The sequence below is a fragment of the Asterias amurensis genome, chromosome 16, assembly GCF_032118995.1.
Source record: "Asterias amurensis chromosome 16, ASM3211899v1".
Classification (NCBI taxonomy): domain Eukaryota; kingdom Metazoa; phylum Echinodermata; class Asteroidea; order Forcipulatida; family Asteriidae; genus Asterias; species Asterias amurensis.
The window spans coordinates 15,525,895-15,546,552 of record NC_092663.1 but is presented as its reverse complement, the minus strand read 5'-3'; the positions used below and the strand labels follow the sequence as shown (position 1 = coordinate 15,546,552).

At 39.3% G+C, this 20,658-nt stretch overlaps 1 protein-coding gene across 4 annotated transcripts in view; it reads right to left on the bottom strand.

The window, feature by feature from the left end:
* LOC139948834 (E3 ubiquitin-protein ligase HECW2-like) overlaps window positions 1–20,658 on the bottom strand; it is a 92,760-nt gene that overhangs the window by 31,666 nt on the left and 40,436 nt on the right. For 3 of the 4 annotated variants that reach the window (XM_071947173.1, XM_071947176.1, XM_071947175.1), the window contains exons 1-3: window positions 14,647–14,727; window positions 9,661–10,147; window positions 230–337 (exon numbers count right to left, since the gene is read on the bottom strand). In XM_071947173.1, the coding sequence (XP_071803274.1) occupies window positions 230–337; window positions 9,661–9,985 (433 nt within the window). In that variant the 5' untranslated portion in view covers window positions 9,986–10,147; window positions 14,647–14,727. Of the gene's footprint in view, window positions 1–229; window positions 338–9,660; window positions 10,148–14,646; window positions 14,728–20,658 lie in introns of those variants that run through there. The other variant, XM_071947174.1, reaches the window with a different exon arrangement.

The following is a 20,658-nucleotide window of genomic DNA, read 5'->3' as shown; positions in this document are numbered from 1 at the left end:
ATGGAATGCATCCTGAAAAACTATTGTTATAGACAGTGAAACATATTTGCATCTTTAATTTTAATTCTGATTCCATATCCTTTATTCAAGCACTCTCAATTTACAAAAAACACTGTTAACAAATCTAGCTTTTAAACAACTAGAGGTTTTCCTGTTCAGCAGAAACTTAATTTCTTTCTTTGTGTACAGTAGTAATTACCATGGAAACCACAGTACGTTAGAAACTCACGTTTTGTAAAACAAGTCTCAGAGTCCAGATGCCAAACGATTTGTCCTTTGTGAGTCGCACTCAATCCTCTGTTCTTGAAACTCTGAAAATTTGTCGGAGAATTTTCCCCTGAAAGTAAAAGAAAAAAACAAACCAAAATTTAAACGGGTATATTTCTCACAGGTCTACCATAGAGCTACGTTATCTTGTGGGTTACGAAGAGGGGCTCCATACTCAATACACCTTCATGAAAAGTTTCTTACGGCAAACAAACTACAAACCAGTTTCTCTCCCAATGATCTCCCTTAGCATCCCTCTGCTGGCCTAATACTTATTAAAACAACCGTCAAGCTGGCTAGATCCGTGCTGAAAAGCAACCCTATAAAATATGAAATACAGACTAGAGCAAAGGCTGATAAAATAGGATTACCAAACTGCTTACCAAACCAAAAGGACATAAATGCCAAAAATAGTTAGTAGCTAGAATTAACATTCCGACCTTAGCAGAGTATTTTTCAAAGCCTAAAAAACGTTTAGCCTTCAAGAACTTAGACTCTATTAGTTTTGGTTTTTACCCATACACCGATGTGTGTTAGCACTGTATACTCAGTACTTTCCCGAGTCCTGTGAAAAAATATCACAGGCATGCTAACACACATCGGTGTATGGGTAAAAACCAAAACTAATATTCTTTATCCCCGATGCAAATTTAACATCTATTATAACTTAGACTCTGCTAAATTTGAAATGTCAATGAAGAGGCCTAAAGGACAAAGTGGAACCACAGTGGAACTACAGTGGCTAGTTACTGAATACACTTGATGGGAAAACCCTGCAAACAGTAGGCCTGGCTTTCTCCTTTTCCCCATTTCCTCATCTTCATTTGAATTTATTTTTTAATATTTTGGAGGGACAAACAGGCCGTGAATTCTGCCTTTAAAAGGGCATTGCATTTTACCGTTTTCAAAGGGTGCTTCAACTGCCCAATCTTAATATGTATGGAAAACATTTGAAAGGACACCACGGCCAAGACCAGGGCCACATTTCATGGCTCTGCTTACCGCCGAATTCAGCGCTTAAGATCACCATTTTCCGCTTACTTGCAACGCCGAATTTCTGCGCTAGCTGTGTAAGCATAGATGCCTAGCTAGTAACGTGGTGTACACACGTTACCACAAGCCAAAATTCCCTGCTAACCCATGAAAAACGCTTGATGTAAGCACGGAATTCTCAGTTTCCTTACAAGCCATGAAATTGGGCCCTTGGGAAACAGAGGCCATGGCCGTGGTCTCCAAGTCCAGGCCGAGACGCAAAAGCCAAGACCAGGGCCCAATTTCATAGAGCTGCTAAGCACAAAAATTTGCTAAGCATGAAATTTCTTCCTTGATAAAAACAAGATAACCAGCCAAATTTCCAAGTGATTTTCGGGATAAGCAAACAACAGCTAAATAACAGTAACAAGCAATATTGAACAAATGGAAATTTAGTTGATAATCCTGTTATTATGAAGGAAGAAATGTCATGCAAAGCAAATTTTAGTGCTTAGCAGCTCAATGAAATTGGGCCCTGGGCAAATGAGGGCAAAGAAGGGCCAATGTACTCCATGGTCTCTTACTCAATGAAGACAACAAAAACAATGACTCTGTCAATTTGTTACATGACACTGCGTCATCAAGCGTTGAAGTATACAACATCCTTAGCAACAGCCGTAGCCAGTGCAAAATCTGCCAATACGGATACTGCCTTAGAGAAAATGTAAATATCACCAACTACATGTACACGTACATTATAGACACGTTTGTAAGTTGTGTACATTACACATGTCATGTGAGTTTACTTTCATTTTGAAGGAACACATCCTTCTATTATGTACATTATATGGCTGTTCAATGTCCGTTGGGTTAATGCAGGGTCATCGTTTGGTTTTCCTCAACATAATGCTGATTTAAAGGCAAGATCATCATGAAAGAAGATACAATAAAAGTCAGTTTTGAAAGTTTCGGCAAGGCGACAGTGAGTACCAACCGCATCTCTACTTTGTGTAAGGGAAGCATTCAAATGGACACCAAGGAAGTTTCCGAAAGTCACTTGCACTTGCAGACGATCTTAGATTATTCAATTTGTTGACAGAAATGTAAGGCCCCCCCCCCCCCCAAAAAAAAAACGTTGTACCGTCTTTGCAACAAGTAAGCTTTCAGAAAGAAAAATTCATAATTTCTTTCTAGGATCACTGCCAAAGTACGTGTGTGACCATTTTTAAATACACTATGTCAATAACAGCTTCACTTCTTCACTGCCAAGACAGTTGTGCCACATCACGCGATACGCGCGACGCGCACAGCATTCCCTTATAAGGAGTTGTTTACCCGAGGGTGGCAGAGGTCTTTACCATTTCATAGCTGGAGGGGTGTTGTGTTGAAACAAATCATTGAACAGTTACAATTTTTGCATTTATTTTATTTTGACCAAAAAGTGTTGATGTTTTTGACCGATAAGGTATTTATGAACGGGAATCACAGTGTGTTGAATCGGTTTTCAACTAGCGGTTTAAACCCGCCGAGGCCTGGTTCTTGATAATTTACCTCGACTTCGTCTCGGTAAAATTATCAAGAACGAGGCCTCGTTGGGTATAAACCAGTAGTTGAAAACCTCTTCACCACACATTGATTCCCTTATTCTATGTGCACAAGTACAGAAAATACAATGTACTGCACAAAAGTGTTCACTGCATTCACAAAGTATAGAAGGCAGGGTAATAAGTCAAAGAACAAACCTGTGAAAATTTTGGCTCAACTGTTCATAGAAGTTGCAAAAACTAATGAAAAAAATAATAATAATACCCTTGTTGTATAGAAATGCGTGCTTGAGAGAAACCTTTCTTAGATTTAAATTTTTGGTTGGAAAATTACCTCCCTCTCTAAAACTACATAATAGAAAGGTTTGCGGTAACACCATGTACTGACTATCTCTAATGAGCTGGGGTGGTTCTGAAAAGAACCGTTGATTTCAACTTGCCGTTTCGATCAATATGCTCTGATCGTCTTCTTTTTTCTTTTTTTTCTCCAGAAGACGATCAGAGCATACTGATCGAAACGTCGAGTTGAAACCAACGGTTTTTTTCAGAACCACCCCAGCTTATTAGAGACTAGTCATTACATGGTGTTACCGCAAACCTTTCTATATCGTATTTCCACCATGCAAAGTTTCAAATCCTAAATGTCTTATACTATCAGCTCTCCAGTACTCTTCACCAAGTAAGATTTTAAAAGATTTTGTAATGCACAGTAAGGAATATTCATTAAGTAGGTTTTTCATACATTTATATCAAAGTCTTATATCAAAGTCTTACTATAGCGCACGACGAATCTACCAATAAGGCAATGTACTCAAGGCGCTTAGTATACACATTTATACAGAATTAGAGGTTATCGAAAGTTATGAATTCTAAGATCCAATTATGTAGCACCTTCAAGACGGATATTCAAGCCTGATATTGCACGCATGTACAGTACAGTACAAACAGTTAGGTATACCTTTAAAAATAAAAACAACGAACAATGTGTCATTATAATGTATAATATAAAACAGGATGCATAACATACCGTCCATCCTGTAAGAAAAAAAATCCACGCTTAAGTTTCAAGGAAAATCTCTTATCCTCAAATTGCAACACATATACTGTACAAATATTTACGCTACATTGAGCAATAGGATCTCATTTGAGTCACCGAAAATCCGCTGGCAATCGCTCGCTCAAAATACTCCCTAAAACATTGCCCTCTTACCTTCCGAACTGTTCCGCCTCGCCACACCAGCCCTCGGTGCTTTCTTCCGAAAACTACGCTCCATTTTGTGTGTCCCCCCACCCCGTTCCTATTGTAAGTGATTTCCGTACATCCTTCCAGAACTTATTTGCTACCTTAAAACTTTCCTTGTAAAAAGTGTCTCTCGGTAAAAGGATGTTCCAAGTTATAGATATACACATGTAGGGTCTGAGCTGAACGGCTAGTGAAATTCAGCGTTGATGAGTTAATGGCACTTCCTGTGTATTCGAAGGAAACTCTGAGATAGTCATAATACACGTAAACTGAAAGTTCTTGGCTTAATATTTCTTCCCGGTCTGCAACTATTCTGTCCAGAACTATTTTTTTCTTTCCAAAGGATCAGGCAATCATTGTTGGTACTCGAACTGTTTTACAAATTTTTTTTTTTTTACATGTTTTTGTTAGCGTCTTTAATGTCATTAGCTTTATAAGACCATGAATAAATCAATGACACAAAACTTGGCAAACTCAAGACATGGTAATGGCTGCAAGAGCCCCCCCCATTTCCAACCAACCAAACCCCACCCCCTAAACAGTTGATTTTCTGTCACTTTAGACCAAAGATTATAGAGTGTCGAAGGCACAAGATGCGGAACTCGGACTAAAATGTGAAATCCCACTGGACGCCATCTCGACAAGTTACTCTTTTGATACAACAATAGATCAGTGCAGACAATGACCATTCCTATCAATGGAAAAATAAAACATTTACTTGCTGAAATGGCGCCCATGCATATTTCACGTTCCAACAATAAAGATAAAGCTTCAGTTCTGCATTGTGCGCCTCCGGCGCTCTATAATCTTTGCTGTAGACCTACATGTACACCCCCCCCCCCCCCCCCCCCCCCCGTACATTACATTGGTACATTACACAATTCCACTAATGAATACAGCGCATGACATCCTCTTATCATTATCTATACAAAGCAAATTTGGGTAGTCATACATGTAGTACGTCGATACAGGATACCAGGGGTCGAAATTGCCACTAGCCCGCTAGCCCGTGACTACCAGATTTACAGCCGGGCTACTGATTTTTCCAGTTTGATAGCCCGACGGGCTAGTGGAAAAACAAAGCAAAAATCATCATTACAAATAACAAAGAACTGTGCTATGGTGTATTGTAAAGTTTGAGCCTTGACGCGAGACATAACGTGTCTTTCGGGCTACCAAAATCTCATCAGGGCTACTAAAAATTATTGGTTACTAGCCCTGCTGACTACCATGACAATACACTTAATTTCGACCCCTGGGATACATCCACGTTGCCAGACTTGTGGAAAAGTCATTCAAGGCAAAGTATTGGTTATTGGAACCGTTCCATTGTTTAAAGACACTGGACACTATTGGTAATTGTGAAAGACTGGTCTTCACAGTTGACGTATCTCAACAATGCATAATAACGAACCTGTGAAAATTTGAGCTCAATCGGTCGTCGAAGTTGCGAGATAATAATGAAAGAAAAAACACCCCTGTCACACGAAGTTGTGTGCTTTCAGATGCTTGATTTCGAGACCTCAAATTCTAAATCTGAGGTCTTGAAATCAAATTCGTAGAAAAATACTTCTTTCTCGCAAACTACTTAACTTTAGAGGGAGCCGTTTCTCGCAATGTTTTATACACTCAACCTCTCTCCAAAGGTTTAACGCTAATATTTATTTCAAGTAATTACCAATAGTGTCCAGTGCCTTTAAATCCTGCTATACTGTACATGTAAAATACTATCAAACTAACCTGTAAAAATTTCATGGTTGCATTTTTTAGGTATGCCCCATCAAGAACGAAATTCAAGGCCTGGTTGGCTAAACAATGTCAATCACTCACTGGAACAAAAGCTGACTAATTGCTGACTAAAAGCTGACTAAATTACATGTATAAAGGAAGTTGCATGATCTGTAAAAACTGTTGGCCAAATTAAATTTGCGGGTAAGGATCCGGAAAATTTCTTTCAAACCAGGACGTCCTCTCATGGTCGACCCCCCCCCCCAGCTTTTGGATACATAGCTACATGTACTTAGTCAGATAGTACATGTAGATCCTCAATGATGCTAAAAATAGGGTTAGCTGAATTCAAATAAAATGACAGTGAGTGTAAATTTCCTGACAAAATATTATGTTTAAAACCCTTTCACTAAGTGCTAAGGTTGTATGTCATTTTACAGTGTACAATTCTATTTTTACTGTCACAACAGCAATTGCCATGGTGCCCTTTGCTTTTGCTGTGGTGCCCTTTGGAAAGTTCCAATGCAAATTTACATTTCCCTCATAGAAGTGCCCTTTTCCAGAGAAAAATTGCTTTACCCGTCAAGAGGAAAGTTCAAGGCCTGAATTTGCATTCACAAATACACAGTCAGGCTTATGTGATCATGGGTGCCCAGATCCTACACGTATGTAAAATGCTGGCCACTCTCATTCAATGCAATTGTTGCTTTGACCCTGACCTTACTTAGCACTTCATATACAATGCATAATCACTGAACCAGTTTACTGAAACTACAATTCCATGGATTCGGTTATAATTTGAATTGTAAATCTAGGTTTTTAGAAAAGGCTGTATGTACTGTACACTATTTAGGGTACAAACGGGGAAATGTAGTAGGCCAATAGTAGGCCTATAATGTCAAATGCACATTTTAGAATGTCTTACTTGTACAGCAAACATTGAGGCGCATTTCAATTATTGATGTTTGTGGTTGAGGTCTTTGCATTTAATTTTGATTTTGTTTCATTCCCTTTCGCCATTATAAAAGCTAAACTCTATACAAGCTAAACTTATTCCCTTTCGCCATTAGGGGGGCCTATAGAAGCTAACTTACAAGTAAAAAAAAATCTAAATTGCATATCACACTTAGTGACTGCGACCATTGTTCTGAATTGTATAAAATATGCATTAAATATTAGCATTACATACCGACTCTAGGATGACACAGGCACTGGACAGTACAGTAGGTCATGCCTGTACATAAATCAGTGGTAAATGTATGCCATGTGAAGGTAGTAAATACGGCCACAACGTTTCACTTGACCACTGGCTTGAGGCCGGTGATTTTAGCCTTGGGCCAGTCAACTCATGACCTGACCTAACCCGACCTGACAAATGAATAAATACCTCCACTATGTATAATTCTGTTGAGTATCATCCAAGTGCATGCCTGGAATTTCATCTTTGAACATGTTAAAAGGGCAAGGCCATTTTCATTTTGCAGAGGGCACTTCCATTTGAAAATTTTTGAAGTCAATGGGAAACTTTTGAAGGGGGCACCAAGGCCGAAACCAGGGGCAAGGAGGCCATGGCCGCCATGTAATTCCAGGGGCCAATTTCATAGAGATCTGGCTTTAAAAGCAAAGAAATTGCTTCAAATAATAAATTCCCATCTTACAGTTTTGAGCTTCCAAGCCCTGTAGTCTTGTGGATTTTATTTCCCAAATGTAAGCCCTGTATTTACTATCCCAGTTAGTTTGCCAAAGGAGTTTTTCACACATTACCCAGCCCCGCCCCGCCCTGCGTGTACACACATACACACCGGTATGTAATTCTCATGAATAATACCACATCAACAAGAAATTGCTATTTCACTAGGAATTGGCATAAAATTGTCTATTGATTTCAGTGCGTCCCTCACGTGAGTGACGGAACTGGATAACGCTCTATACAGTTAGTTTTCCATGGGTTTTTCACACATCCCAGTCCTGCCCAGCCCCGCCTGTACACACTATGTACCGGTGTGTAATCTCACAGATATAATCATATCGACAAGAAATTGTGTGCAGTACACAGAAGCATAAACTGTGAAGAAGAAAAAATGTATACAAAATCCAGAAGTCCACAACCACCAAAAAGCACCAATCAACCAGTTTACGCGACATGCCCATAAACATTTAACAACAATGTACAGTTCATTAATTTTAGTACGTACATGTACACTGACTTACTGGGCATTACACATCTTTACTGCTCAAAGTACAAATTGTTCATTAAATTTAACAAAGAGAAACTCCACGTACAAAACTCCTATCAACATTTTACTACGTAGGAAAAACCCAAGAAATTCATCCAACACCTGCACTACCCATGTTTATACTGTGACTCTTCAACAAAAATATTGAAGAGATTTGTCCATCTCTGTTTCTTGTAAATTGCAAAGGAAACAATACCTTACCACTATTTCACAACTCCATAACAGCATATTCCTTTGTTTCAAATGGTCACGATAGATAGTGGAGTATAGGGCTGAAAATATGAATGGTACGCTTTTGGCGAGCCTTTTTTTGGGGGGGGGGGGGGCATCGGGAATAAAGGTCAATGTACAAAGGGCTATCAAGTTCTAATCGGGAAAACAAACATTTGGTTGTGTGTATTTAAAAACGACACAAACTTTCAATTTGGAAGATATCACATGAAAGCTCAGTGGCAAATTCAGGCCAACAAATAAGCCACGGCACCCACAGCAATTGCCATGTTTTCCTGTGCTTTTGCTGTGTGGCCCTGTGCGAGGTTCCAAGACAAACTTACATCACATTACTTTTTCCCCATGGGCGTGCCCCTTACCAGAGGAAAATTGCAATGCCTCGTCTTGAAAGAGAAAATTTCAAAGTCTACATTGCTTTTATTTTCTGTCTTCCGAACAGTGGAACCAGACAAAAATCTTTAAATCACATATTCAGCGCTCAACTATTTTATTCTGATCTCATCTGCTATTTTTATAAACTTCGACACTGCTTATCGTTACATTGTCAAACAACAGATATGAATGGGTTTATTTCTCAAAATAAAAAAGAAAAACCTGAGTGGGACTTTGACACGAAATTGGGATATTAAGTGCGCCCCAATTGGAAACCTTACGCTGATCCTTATCTGTAATGTAAAACCTACACAATGTTATGTCTAATGGTGCTTTTTCATTTTTGTTGAACACGGAGATGTTTACTCATTGGCTTTATGTAGTAGCAATGCATGAGACATAGGCCTATATTGTAATGGATGCTATGTTTGCATCGCCAGGGGATAAAGAATATTTAGTTCTACCCATACACCAATATACATGTATAAAAGTACATGTATGGCAGTGTATACTCAGTAATTTCCAAGAGCCCTGTTGAACAAAATCCACAGGCCCAATTCCATGGCTATGCTAACCGCCGAATTCTGCGCTTAGTCACCATTGGCCGCTTCTGTGCAAGCGTTGAATTTCTGCGCTAGCTGTATTAAGCGTAGAATGCCTAGTAATGCGGAGTACATAAGGGCAGAAGCAAAAATTCCCTACTAACCCGTGAAATACACTCAAGACGTTAGGACGGAATTCCCTGCTTCCGTAAGCGCCGATTCTTTGCTTACGGGAAGCAGAGCCATGAAAATGGTCCCAGGTGGGATTCGAACCCATGACAATCAAACTTTAAAATCAAAGGCTTGAATGTGAGAATACTGGTCTTTGACAGTAATAGTGTCCATTGTCTTTAAGATGGTAAACCACAAGGGAAACTGACTGGGTACGTTTTATGAATAGTTTTGGCAGTACGAATGTTTTATTGAGTACAAGGGCTGACCTGTAGAAATGGTGTACACTGTATAATAAACTTTTCAGGGTAAAACATGTCTGGGATGTGTAATTTAATAAAATAAACACTCACCAATTAGATACAGTCCAATCCAGTCGTTCACATCAACGCTATCTTTAATATCCCAGTAAACGATCAGATGCGCATCGGGACGTAACGTTATATCATGTTTATTGACCATCAAGCTGGACATAGACCAACGCTGGAGGTCCGGATGGGCCAGATTTGAGTCACTATTTGACCGGTCATGAACGGACAGTCGCCGAATGGCCCGTAGCGTCGGGGTCTGATGAAGAGATGCGAACAGGCCGAGTCGGTCATGCAGGGACGTCGGAGCAGGCCCTGGATTCGCGAGGCCAGGATTTGCTGCCATTTTGAGTGCCTCACGATCAGTCATAATAGAGTCTGGAAACCAGAAGGCTCTTTCCTATTGGTCACTGTACATTGAGGATGGGGACGTCAGCCAGTTGGGTCCTCCGATGAATATTCAAAGAGTTTTCACACGAGAGGATGGTGGATGAACGAAATACTTCAATGGTCATTCTCTTGGCGTCATTCACTGCGGAGACGAAAAGAAAAAAAATCAGATTGAATTATGTAGATCGTGAAGCAACTGCAGTATGTACATGATTATTAACTGCCTGGTTGGTACAATGTATTAGGGTTATAAATCTTTCCCTCAATTAATTTGACCTTCCCAATTTGAGGTCTTCTAGTACATGGTTACAGACAGGCAGCTTGTACATAATTAAATGTGCAATTGAAGCAAGGCCTAACCATACATAATAAAATATGTACTTGTACACATGCCTGATTATTCACAGAGGCAAATGAGGTCGTTTGATTGGTTCCCTTTGAATGTGGCAATAAAAATGTACAATTTCCTAAAACAAGAGGTGCCCTTCACCAAGTAGAAAATGTTGTTGTGCCCCTGCCCTTTTAAACAGTGGAGGCTTGTTCCATGTATAAAACAACCAATTCACATTTGAATGGCTAGGGAATAACATTGAATCAAATAACTTTGTTACTTTCAGAGAATTGTTGGCAGCTCTGACTGATAAGAATCTCTCTGAAAAAATTTACTGTTGTGGCCGTAATGAGCCAACATCATAGCAGATGTTGTTTACAAATAAACATGAGCAACGATGATTTTTTGACAGCGATAATGCATCAAAGCTTATTATAGTTCATTTGCGCATCTGGAACTGGCTAATTAGCAGGGGACTTGCTGTACAAAATGCACTCAAACCAGATAATAATAGACTTGGTTGGTGCATAGTTGCATTAGGTCTCAGATTCACTCAACTCAGTGAATTTGACAGAAAACCAGAGGCCATTTTTCATGAGCGACAGAAAGGGTTGCAAATTGGCCGTGGCAGCTCTGCTTCATCATACATAATTGGGGCAAAGTGGGTTAGTTGATTAAATACTGCAATGCATGAAATACACAGGACAGCAGGGAAAAGCAATCTGTAATTTGCATTTTGTCATTTTAAAAGATTTCTCTCAAAAGGCCTTTTTGCTAACAGGGCCCAATGTCATAAAGCTGTTTAGCAGAAAACTCTGCAAAAACTAAGCAAAAATTAAGTGGGGCACCAGTTTCAACAATAAGCATAATTTAATTTTAGCTGGTACCCAGTTTCCCGCTCAGCAAATTGTTTCTGTGCTTAGCACACTTCTTTGCTTACAGACATTATAAAATTGGGCCCAGGTGACCCCAATCCTCAACTATCCTCCTCTCCTATGTCATTCTCCACCACATTTGTAAGACTTAAGGCCCGGTCACACAGGCCCCGATAACGAGAACGAAAACGATAACGATACAAATGCACGCCCTCGATTGGTTGAATGAGCGTGGGCGTATTCTGCGTGGATCTATTCAACCGATCGCGAGCGTGCATTTTTATTGTTCTCGTTTTCGTTCTCGTTATCGGGGCCTGTGTGACCGGGCCTTTAAGAACGAGTCACACTGCAGGGATAACGAAAACGGTAACGGCGCAAAGAGAACTTATAAGGGAACTTGTATTGGTTGAATTGCTCCACACAGAATACCCCACGCATATTCAACCAATCGAGGGCGTGCATTTTTAACGTTCTCATTTTCGTTCTCGTTATCGAGGCCTGTGTGACCGGCCTTTAAGATTAGAATGCCTGCCCAGTGATTGGGCCTACAGTTTTATGACACCAAGTGTAACAAATACATTGACCTTGCAAAATTACTAGGCCAATGGAAATACAAAATATGAAAAGTTAATAGTTAATTCCTAGTTATTAATTTATTATTTGCTTTTAGTTTTTATTGTTTTTCTGTATAATTTAATACACTTTAGATTTGTTAAATTTCTATGTACTGTCTAATTCTCACAATTGTTTTGTTTTCTCAACAAGAGTATGAAATAAACGTGTATTGTATTGAATTGAAAAGTAGAATATAAAATGGTTGTTTACTCCAAATTGTCCAAAGTTATCACATAGTTTATAGCAAGCTTAATGCTCTGGAAGGTTGTATACATAGTTTGTTTGTCAAACCCCACTGTACAACCCAGTACCAATTGACAACAATGTCCATGTACAGTGTAGACATTATTGAATCAAAATGACAATAGAAAGACCTTCACACCAGTTCATTCATCAATGCTCAGCCATCTTGCCAGAAGGTCATCCTGGGTCAAAGGTCACTTTAGATGGACACTTTAAGGTCACTTAGTCAATAGACCCTTTGGACTCTGGACATACTTTGTTTACATAAATGATGAAACTTTTGTTAGCATTGATTCAACATGAGAGATTCTCAATCAATAGGATTAAAAACATGAAAAAAAGATGTAAAAAGGCCGCAGCATTTTACTCAACTAACTAGCCAGCCGAGCTACTTTGGAGAGAATTTTTGCCTGCCACTTAAGGGTTTGGGTACTTTTTGTAAAACAAAAAAAAATGGACCAAAATTTACACTGAACTTACACAGTTTGAAGATATTAATTTAATGATAGTAAAAAGCTTCCCTTTCAACATAATACTTGCTGAAGTGCTGTAGTTTTTGAGAAATGGGGAAAACAATGACACAAAAATAATGCTTGTCTCTGTATTATACTATAATTGGTTAATATGTTTTACATGCTAAAACAAATTTCATCTCACTAACATGAAAATCATTTTTGTGACTTGATTGACCCATTTCTCAAAAACTGTAGCACTTTAAAGCAAGTAGTATTTTAAGGTTCCATGGTTACCTATGCATGTAACACATCCTGAGTACCAGGCAAAATCCCCACTAGCCGACAATAGTCAACTATAGGCCCTAGTCGTTCGCTCACACTTGTTCACAATTTCATTAGTACTTTCCCAAGTTCTGTGAAAATAAATCCACAGGCAAATCATCCGCGCGGGATTCAAACCAACGGTTTTTGTTATGAATATGGATGCTTGCTTATCCTGTTATTACCTCACAGAACTGTTATTCAAATTTGACCTCCATGGTCTATAAATAGACCACAGAGGTCAGATTTGAACATGGTTTCTCTCTTGCATGCAGTGGTCCTGGACTAATATACTTTGTCACCAACAATAGTAAGGCCCAATAAGGCCCTCTAATTACTTCTAGAAACTAGCAGGGGAGCCTTAGTTTCTAGAAGTACTCTGAAGCTAAATAGTTTTATCACAGTTTAGTCTGTCGATGGTGTGAATTAAGATACATGTACTATAAATGCAGATTGTGGCTCTTTTATTTTAAGGCACTGGACACTATTGGTAATTGTTAAAGACCAGTCTTCTCACTTGGTGTATCTCAACAAGAACAAAATAACAAACATGTGAAAATTTGAACTCAATTGGTCGTCTAAGATGCGATATATAATCACCCTTATCACACAAAGTTGTGTGCTTTCAGGTGCTTGATTTCGAGACCTCAAAATCTAATTCTGAGGTCGCCAAATCAAATTCATGAAAAATTAATTCTTTCTCGAAAACTACGTTACTTCAGAGGGAACTATTTCTCACAATGTTTTATACTATCAACAGGTCTCCATTGCTTAGTTACCAAGTAAAGTTTTATGCTAACAACTATTTTGAGTAATTACCAATCAGGCCTGATACTTCACCGAGGCAACGGAGGCGATTGCCTCCTTTGCCCCTTGCCATTGCCTTGGTGCCCTTGAAATGCTCTGCAGTATAAGCTTACAATTTCCTCAAAGTCTACTGTACGTGTTACTCCTCTGCCAACAATAATTGAAAATTACCCGACCTCGTTTTGCGAAAATGCGTCACGAGAGGGCGGGTACGATCCGTGATTTGTGTACAAAACATACACGGAACCACGAAGCTCGCACAGGGTACCAGTATGTACACTTTTTGCACACAGCCGTTTTCAATTATTGTTGGCAGAGGAGTAACACGTACAGTAGATAGGGAATCTGAAATTACGGTAAGAATTTATCATTTTTAACAATTTTTGAGATTGTGGAGTGGATTCTCTGGTCAAAAGAATACACATTGATACATCAAAGGACACATAGAGCCTAATTTTGGCGAGATTAAAAAAAAAAGAAGAGAGATTCCTGATGCCGAAATTCATTGAACCATGGGTCGTTTAACGCGTGAGAGATATAAACCTATGAGGTTACGGGAGACGATAGCCGGACGAAACCGAAATAGTTCTAGGGGTACATGACCCCCTAACTAAAGCTAAGTGATAACTTTCCGTATGGCACCACCACTTTTTCACTTATTTTTACAAAAAGGATATATCAATCAGGTAAATAAGTTCCTATATTATTTTATATCGAATGAAAAAGTGGTGGCGCCATACGGAAACTTTTCCATGCTAAGCATCAAATATTAAATTAATTTCGTGTGAATGACAATCATAACGCATTGTCAGTGTAATAAATACACACTGGTGAAACTGAACTCTAAATTCTGATTCTGAAGCCGTGCAAAATTTCATGATTTGTCACGGGGAAAACACAACATTCTAGTCCAAAATAGAGTCAAGTACACGTCAGCACTGAGTTCATAATATAATAAGTTCTTACCCAAATAAGAATACTTTCATTGCATTACCTGATTTTACGGCAAATTCTGAATCAAGATGAAAAAAATTCACCACTTCTCTGGCAGTGAGCGAATGAAGTGACTTTTTTTGCAACCCATATGTGACGTCATTTTAGGAGTGAGTGACACTAGAGGGCGCTAGAACAAAATAACCAATGGTCACTTTCCTGCCACACCCCCATGCGCGCTCCAATCTGACAACTGCAAGACAAGATGTAAACATTTATTTTTGAAAACGGTGCAGAATCCATTAATATTGGCTCAACTCTTTGAAAACGGGGAGGAATGACCATTTTAGTTTTCTTGTTACGCTGGAAGAAAGGAAACAAGACGTTTCAAGTTTCAAACTGCGGCAGGATGATAGTAAACAAAAAGTGACGCCGCCCCATGATGATCAAATACAAAATAATTCATAAGAATTAAAAAGTCCTTGTGGTGGAACTTTGTATTAAACTCGTTGATTAGTGAGTATAGTATTGTCTACTAAAATGTACTACAGGTTTGCTCAAAAATAGGTCGATTTTGGATCAGGGGTTAGACTTTGTCATGTATATTATGTAAAGTCCATGGAAGTTCACGGAAGAGGGCGCTGTTGATATTGTGAGAAGCCAAAGCCGTATGCATGAAGACATGGGCCCCTTTTCAAAACCAAGGCTTCGGCTTTAGATTCGGCTCCAGGCTCCGTCCCACCATGGAGGAAGTTCTTCCTCCATGGTCCCACCCTCTCGTCTGAAGCTAGCCTTGCTCAAGGCAGTCGAATTATTCAGTCCGAAAAAAGACAGCCGCTGTATAAAAACCCACCCGTATCCACTGTGCGTAAAATGTGTGTAACCCATAGAGCTATTAGCTCTATGGTGTAACCACATCGAACGACACGATGCCCCCGTACACTATCCGCATGCGTCGGTCTCCGCATGCGGGTTAGTGGTACGAGTGCGGATGACTTGTGCACAGTAGTCGTACGGTGTGCATTGAGCGATGTGACGGTGTATACGGTTGGGTCGTGCGGTGTATACACACAGTAAGCACAGTGTATACGGGTGGGTTTACAGCGGCGTCTTTTCGGAGTGAATAATGCGACTGCCTTGAGCAAGGCTAATCTAGACGTCTGGAGCCGGCCGAACGCGTACGCAAAGCATGCGCATTAATGCTCCTTAACGCAACCCTCCCCCCCCCCCCAAAAAAAAAAATACCCAACAAAATACAGGTTACGGGCCTTTTGATAAAGTTATTATGGGTTCTTGTTTTCTCTGTTTTCAATTTTCTTTTTTGCATAGGCCAACATCAACAAATTGTTGAATTGGATGAACAAAGTAATAAATGACCTTTCCAGAACTTTATTTTATAAGTACCATTAATTTTACAGTAATAAATTGATTTTGAAGTTTAGATTTTTAAAATTGTTTACAAGTTGCTAGATCGAGACCACAATCGAGACCACACTCAAACTGATGGTTACTCAGTCTACCGTCAGGCATACAACTTTGATGTTTAACCCGGGGGAGGGGAGGTGTCTGCCGGGCCCAATGCAGCAAAACTGTTGTCTGGCAGTTGATACTTGTATTAAGAATATTGTTATTTGTCATTTCAACTTGGTTTCAGGTGGTTCCTCTGATGTTTAACCCGCCGGGGGAGGGGAGGTGTCTGCCGGGCCCAATGCAGCAAAACTTTCGTCTGGTGATTGATACTTGTATTAAGAATATTGTTATTGGTCATTTCAACTTGGTTTCAGGTGGCTCCTCTGATGTTTAACCCGGGGAGGGTAGGTGTCTGTCGGGCCGCGCCCAATGCAGCAAAACATTGTCTGGCGGCTGATATTGTCTTCTGTTAAGAATTGTGCAATATGACTATTGGTAATTTCAACTTGGTTTTAGGTTGTTCCTCCGATGTTTTACCCCGGGGGTGGGGGTGTCTGTCAGGCCCAGTGCAGCCAAATTATGAATCAATGGCCACAACTTAAATAGCATTTATACAACTTTCAGCATCACAGCTGGTGTCGTTATTAAATTACGGGCTCTTAACGTGTGAAAAGAATACCACCACGACGCGCGGTGTCGTTCGGGGGCGGAGCGCCAAAAGGGGGAGATTTTAGCATATTTTAAGAGGCTGTATCTCGGAAACGATATGGAGTGTGGATTTTATTTTTGGTTTGCGTTCATTTTAGCCATAGTGGAACAGTTAGACAAAGTTTCATGTAAATCTGAGGTAATTTGACAACTGCTAATTTCAACCCATAGGTTTGTACACTAAATATTTGGGGGAGGGGGTGTCTGGCAGGCCCAATGCAGCAGAAAATTTGTCTGGCGGTTGATATTTTTTACTAAGCATGATGTCAATGACCATTTCCACTTGGTTTCATGTGGTACCTAGAATGTTTGATTCAGCCCATTATTTTGCCTCTTTGTTGGGGGTCCACGTGCTACACACAGCGGGGGGTCTCCGGCAGACATCCATATCTGACTATGTCAGGTTATCCACTAAATGTTCCTGTACTCAAATACTGGTACCTCGTTCCTTTAACCAAAGTGCTCTGGGCTGCCGCTCTATATTGCGAAAGCTGAAACTGATAATAAATTCCCCGAATCCCCATCCCCATTGATTACTAAAAATAGCGATGCTCTTCCTGCAGCGAGGTTGTTCCATTGATAGTGAAGGGGTGTTTTCTTGGTGATCTGGGGGAGATCCTATAAACGGTACTTGCTTTGATGTTTGTTTGTTTGTTCGTTTGTTTGTTTTTGTTTGTTTGTTTGGGGGGGGGGGAGTAAAACAACACAAATGGACCACGGTATTGCATATTATTTTCAAAGTTTTTTGTTGTTTAAGAATCACGACGCACCTTGTGGCTTTGAGTCCCTCAAAAGATAGAGAATCTCACCTACCAGTAAATGGTACTGCCAAGGTGACTCTACTACTAGTACTAAGGGCTGGCACGCGAGCTAGCTTCCTTGTCGCGTGGCAGTACCCTGCATAATTGAAATCTGGTCAGGAGCATAATTTCCTCTCATTATAATAATGGATGATTTTTGCGGGCTGCTATTTGCCGATGGATATCACATGCCTCATGAATTATTAAAATGTATCTTCACCGACATGGACTGTGGGAGATTCTATGAGAAAACATATTATACACACGTATATAAAACTGCAATTTACTGTAAGCTGCTCATTTTTTTGCTCATTTCGATTTTGGTAGTTCATCTGTAGTAAGTGAAAATAACACACTAGGAGGTCAGGATATCCATTGGCCATCTTTGCAGCAAGATACAAATAAAGGTAAGTGAATTGAATGCTTCATGTTTGTCGAATGATTTCGGTTTTGTCATTGCATTAAAAACTAAGGTTAAAGTTTAATTTACAGTACGTAAAGGAACAGTGAGGAAACTCATGTGTATGTTTTGGATGTGGGAAACAATAATGGCATTATTTTATAGTATTCTTGTTGTATGCAGTGAGAGAAATGTAATTTCATTCATGGTTCAATACAATTATAAATTTGTAATTACCAACGGGTTTTTCCAGTTTCTACTTTATTTACTTGTTCATTATGTTATATATTTCTCCCCAGTAATTTGTGCTCTTTTGTTTACCAAATAGATGGAAACTAAAAAGAAGGTTGTTGTTGGTGTAATTCTTCTGCTGATTGTTGGTGGAATTGTAGCTGCAATTGTCATAACGCAGGTCACCGGGAAATAGTGCGGACGAGCGGTCAATCCGTAGCGGGGTGATCATGGTCAAAGAGCTCCGTGAGGGCGAGGAGGAGATGCAGTTAAACCGGGAGGAGGCTAGAAGGATGTTCAACCAAAGAAGGACTGCGGAGCAGGGGCGGGTGGAAGGAGGGACCGGTGCCCATGTCATGGATAGAGAGGAAGTCTTTCGGGGTGGACTGTTGTTAAACAGATGAGAGAAGATGAGAGAAATTGTGGTGAGAGGATCAACGTCTGCACAAGGCCATTAGAAGATCTTCAAAGGCACTGGGCACTATTGGTAACTACTAAAAATAATTGTTAGCATAAAAAAGCTTAGTTGGTAACGAGCAACGGAGAGCTGTTGATAGTATAAAACCCTGTGAGAAACAACTCCCTCTGAAGTAACATAGTCTTTGAGAAAAGGGATAACTTTTCTGTCTAAATAATGAAATTTCAGCTGAAGCATTTTATTACGCTTGTGAAAATAATAAAAATCATAATAGGCTCGTTTATGAAAACACACAAAGTAATGCAATAAAGGTGTTTTTTCTTCCAGTATTCCCTCTTGCAAATACGAAGGCCAATTGAGCCCAAATTTTCACAGGTTTTGTATGCACATGTTGGGATACAAGTGAGAACACTGGTCCGTGACAATATTACCAAAAGTGTCCAGTGCCTTTAAGCCTATAGATCAGCTTTATTTGGTGGTTAAAGCCGTATCCGAATTGGTGGCTCTCTACGGCTACGACTGTTCCAAAAATGTCCCCTATTCTTCAACGCGCAATGATAAAGAATATCTAGCCACTGAGCCATAGACGTAGCCACTAATTCGTTTTTTTTTTCTCTTCATTTTTTTATAAATAATAAATGAAATAATAAAATAATAAATTAATCAGAGCAGCTAAATTGTAGGAAGCATTATATTAAAGTTAGCATTGCCAAAGTTTCTTTCCACTCTTACATTTTATTTATCTTTTAAAACAAGTTAATCAAATCTTTTTAGAAATGTTTATTCTATCTAATCTTATCATGTAAACTATAATTTTGTATGTAGTTAAATCACAAAGATGAAACTGGTGCAATACGCTGAAAAATATCAGTTTATATGTTTTGTTTTTATATTTTGTTTTATTGTTCTAAGGTTTAAAAAAACAAACCTTGAAACACCGTATTTCAGCTCCAGCCGAGGTTTCTGTTAAAATGATTTGTATTGTAGAAATTGAATCAGACACTTTGTAGCTATTCCTCATTAAAATGAAAAGTCTGCGTCGTTTGGGGTCCATTTGAGCCTCCGGTGTCGCCAAAAAATTTAAAGGGCACTGTCGTCGTGATCCCAGCGAGTCTGCTGCCAGAACTGTGTAGACACGCTGCACGCAATAATAATGAGGATGCCCTTTAAAGCTTTTGTGATGTTAATGAGATGTGGTCCATTGGTGATATAGCTATTCATGTTTTCAAGTCTGGCCTCATTGCAAGCAGACTATACGCAGACAACAGTGCCCCTTTAGCGTGAATACTCAAAATTAATGTTTTGATACGGTAAAATAATTTACAAAGAACTAAGATTGATCTGGGGTCGGTTTCACAAAGTAATAAAATCCATCGTAAGACAAAACTGTCAGTAATACAATAGTGATTTGTTTTGTGACATTACACATTACTCTAAGCAACGATTGATTTGCAGTACATGTAAGTACATCCTTCCACGTATAATCAGATGAGTTTGTAGTGAAAAGTTAACTATGCAAGAATTTTGGGATTACTTAAAAGATTATTATTAACACTTACAAATTATTGGAAGTAATGGTTAATTGAGTAAGTGGCCTTTTCATGTTTGTTACAATTAACAAAAACAAACTTGCTTCTCGGAACAAATTGGGTGTGATTTTAAATTAAAATGAATGATTGAAATTATAATAAAATAATTGGTATACTGGATGGCGTTCGTTGTGGTTTTCGTTTTATGAAGAGGTGAGAGTACTTTTGATTTTCTGCCAGTTCCAGTCCCAGATCGCCTATAATGAGAGGAAATTATGCACTGGATTCGAATGTCGCGCGTGCCGAGCTTGGCCTGTGCCATAAAGTGCAGGGGGCCGTATTTACCGGTAAAGCTGTAAGCAACACAATGCATAATGATATATTTATATATTTGGTTTACGGTAACACCATGTGTGTAAACTTGCCAGGTAGAGATTATTTTTATGCAAGAGATTATTTTTATGCCAGACCATTCAAAGCTGCCATGGTCTTGTGGTCCCTTTGTATTTTTATTTTAGGTATTTTTTTCAACACACACTAGAGAAAAACATCACTGTTTTCATAATTTTTAGTATTT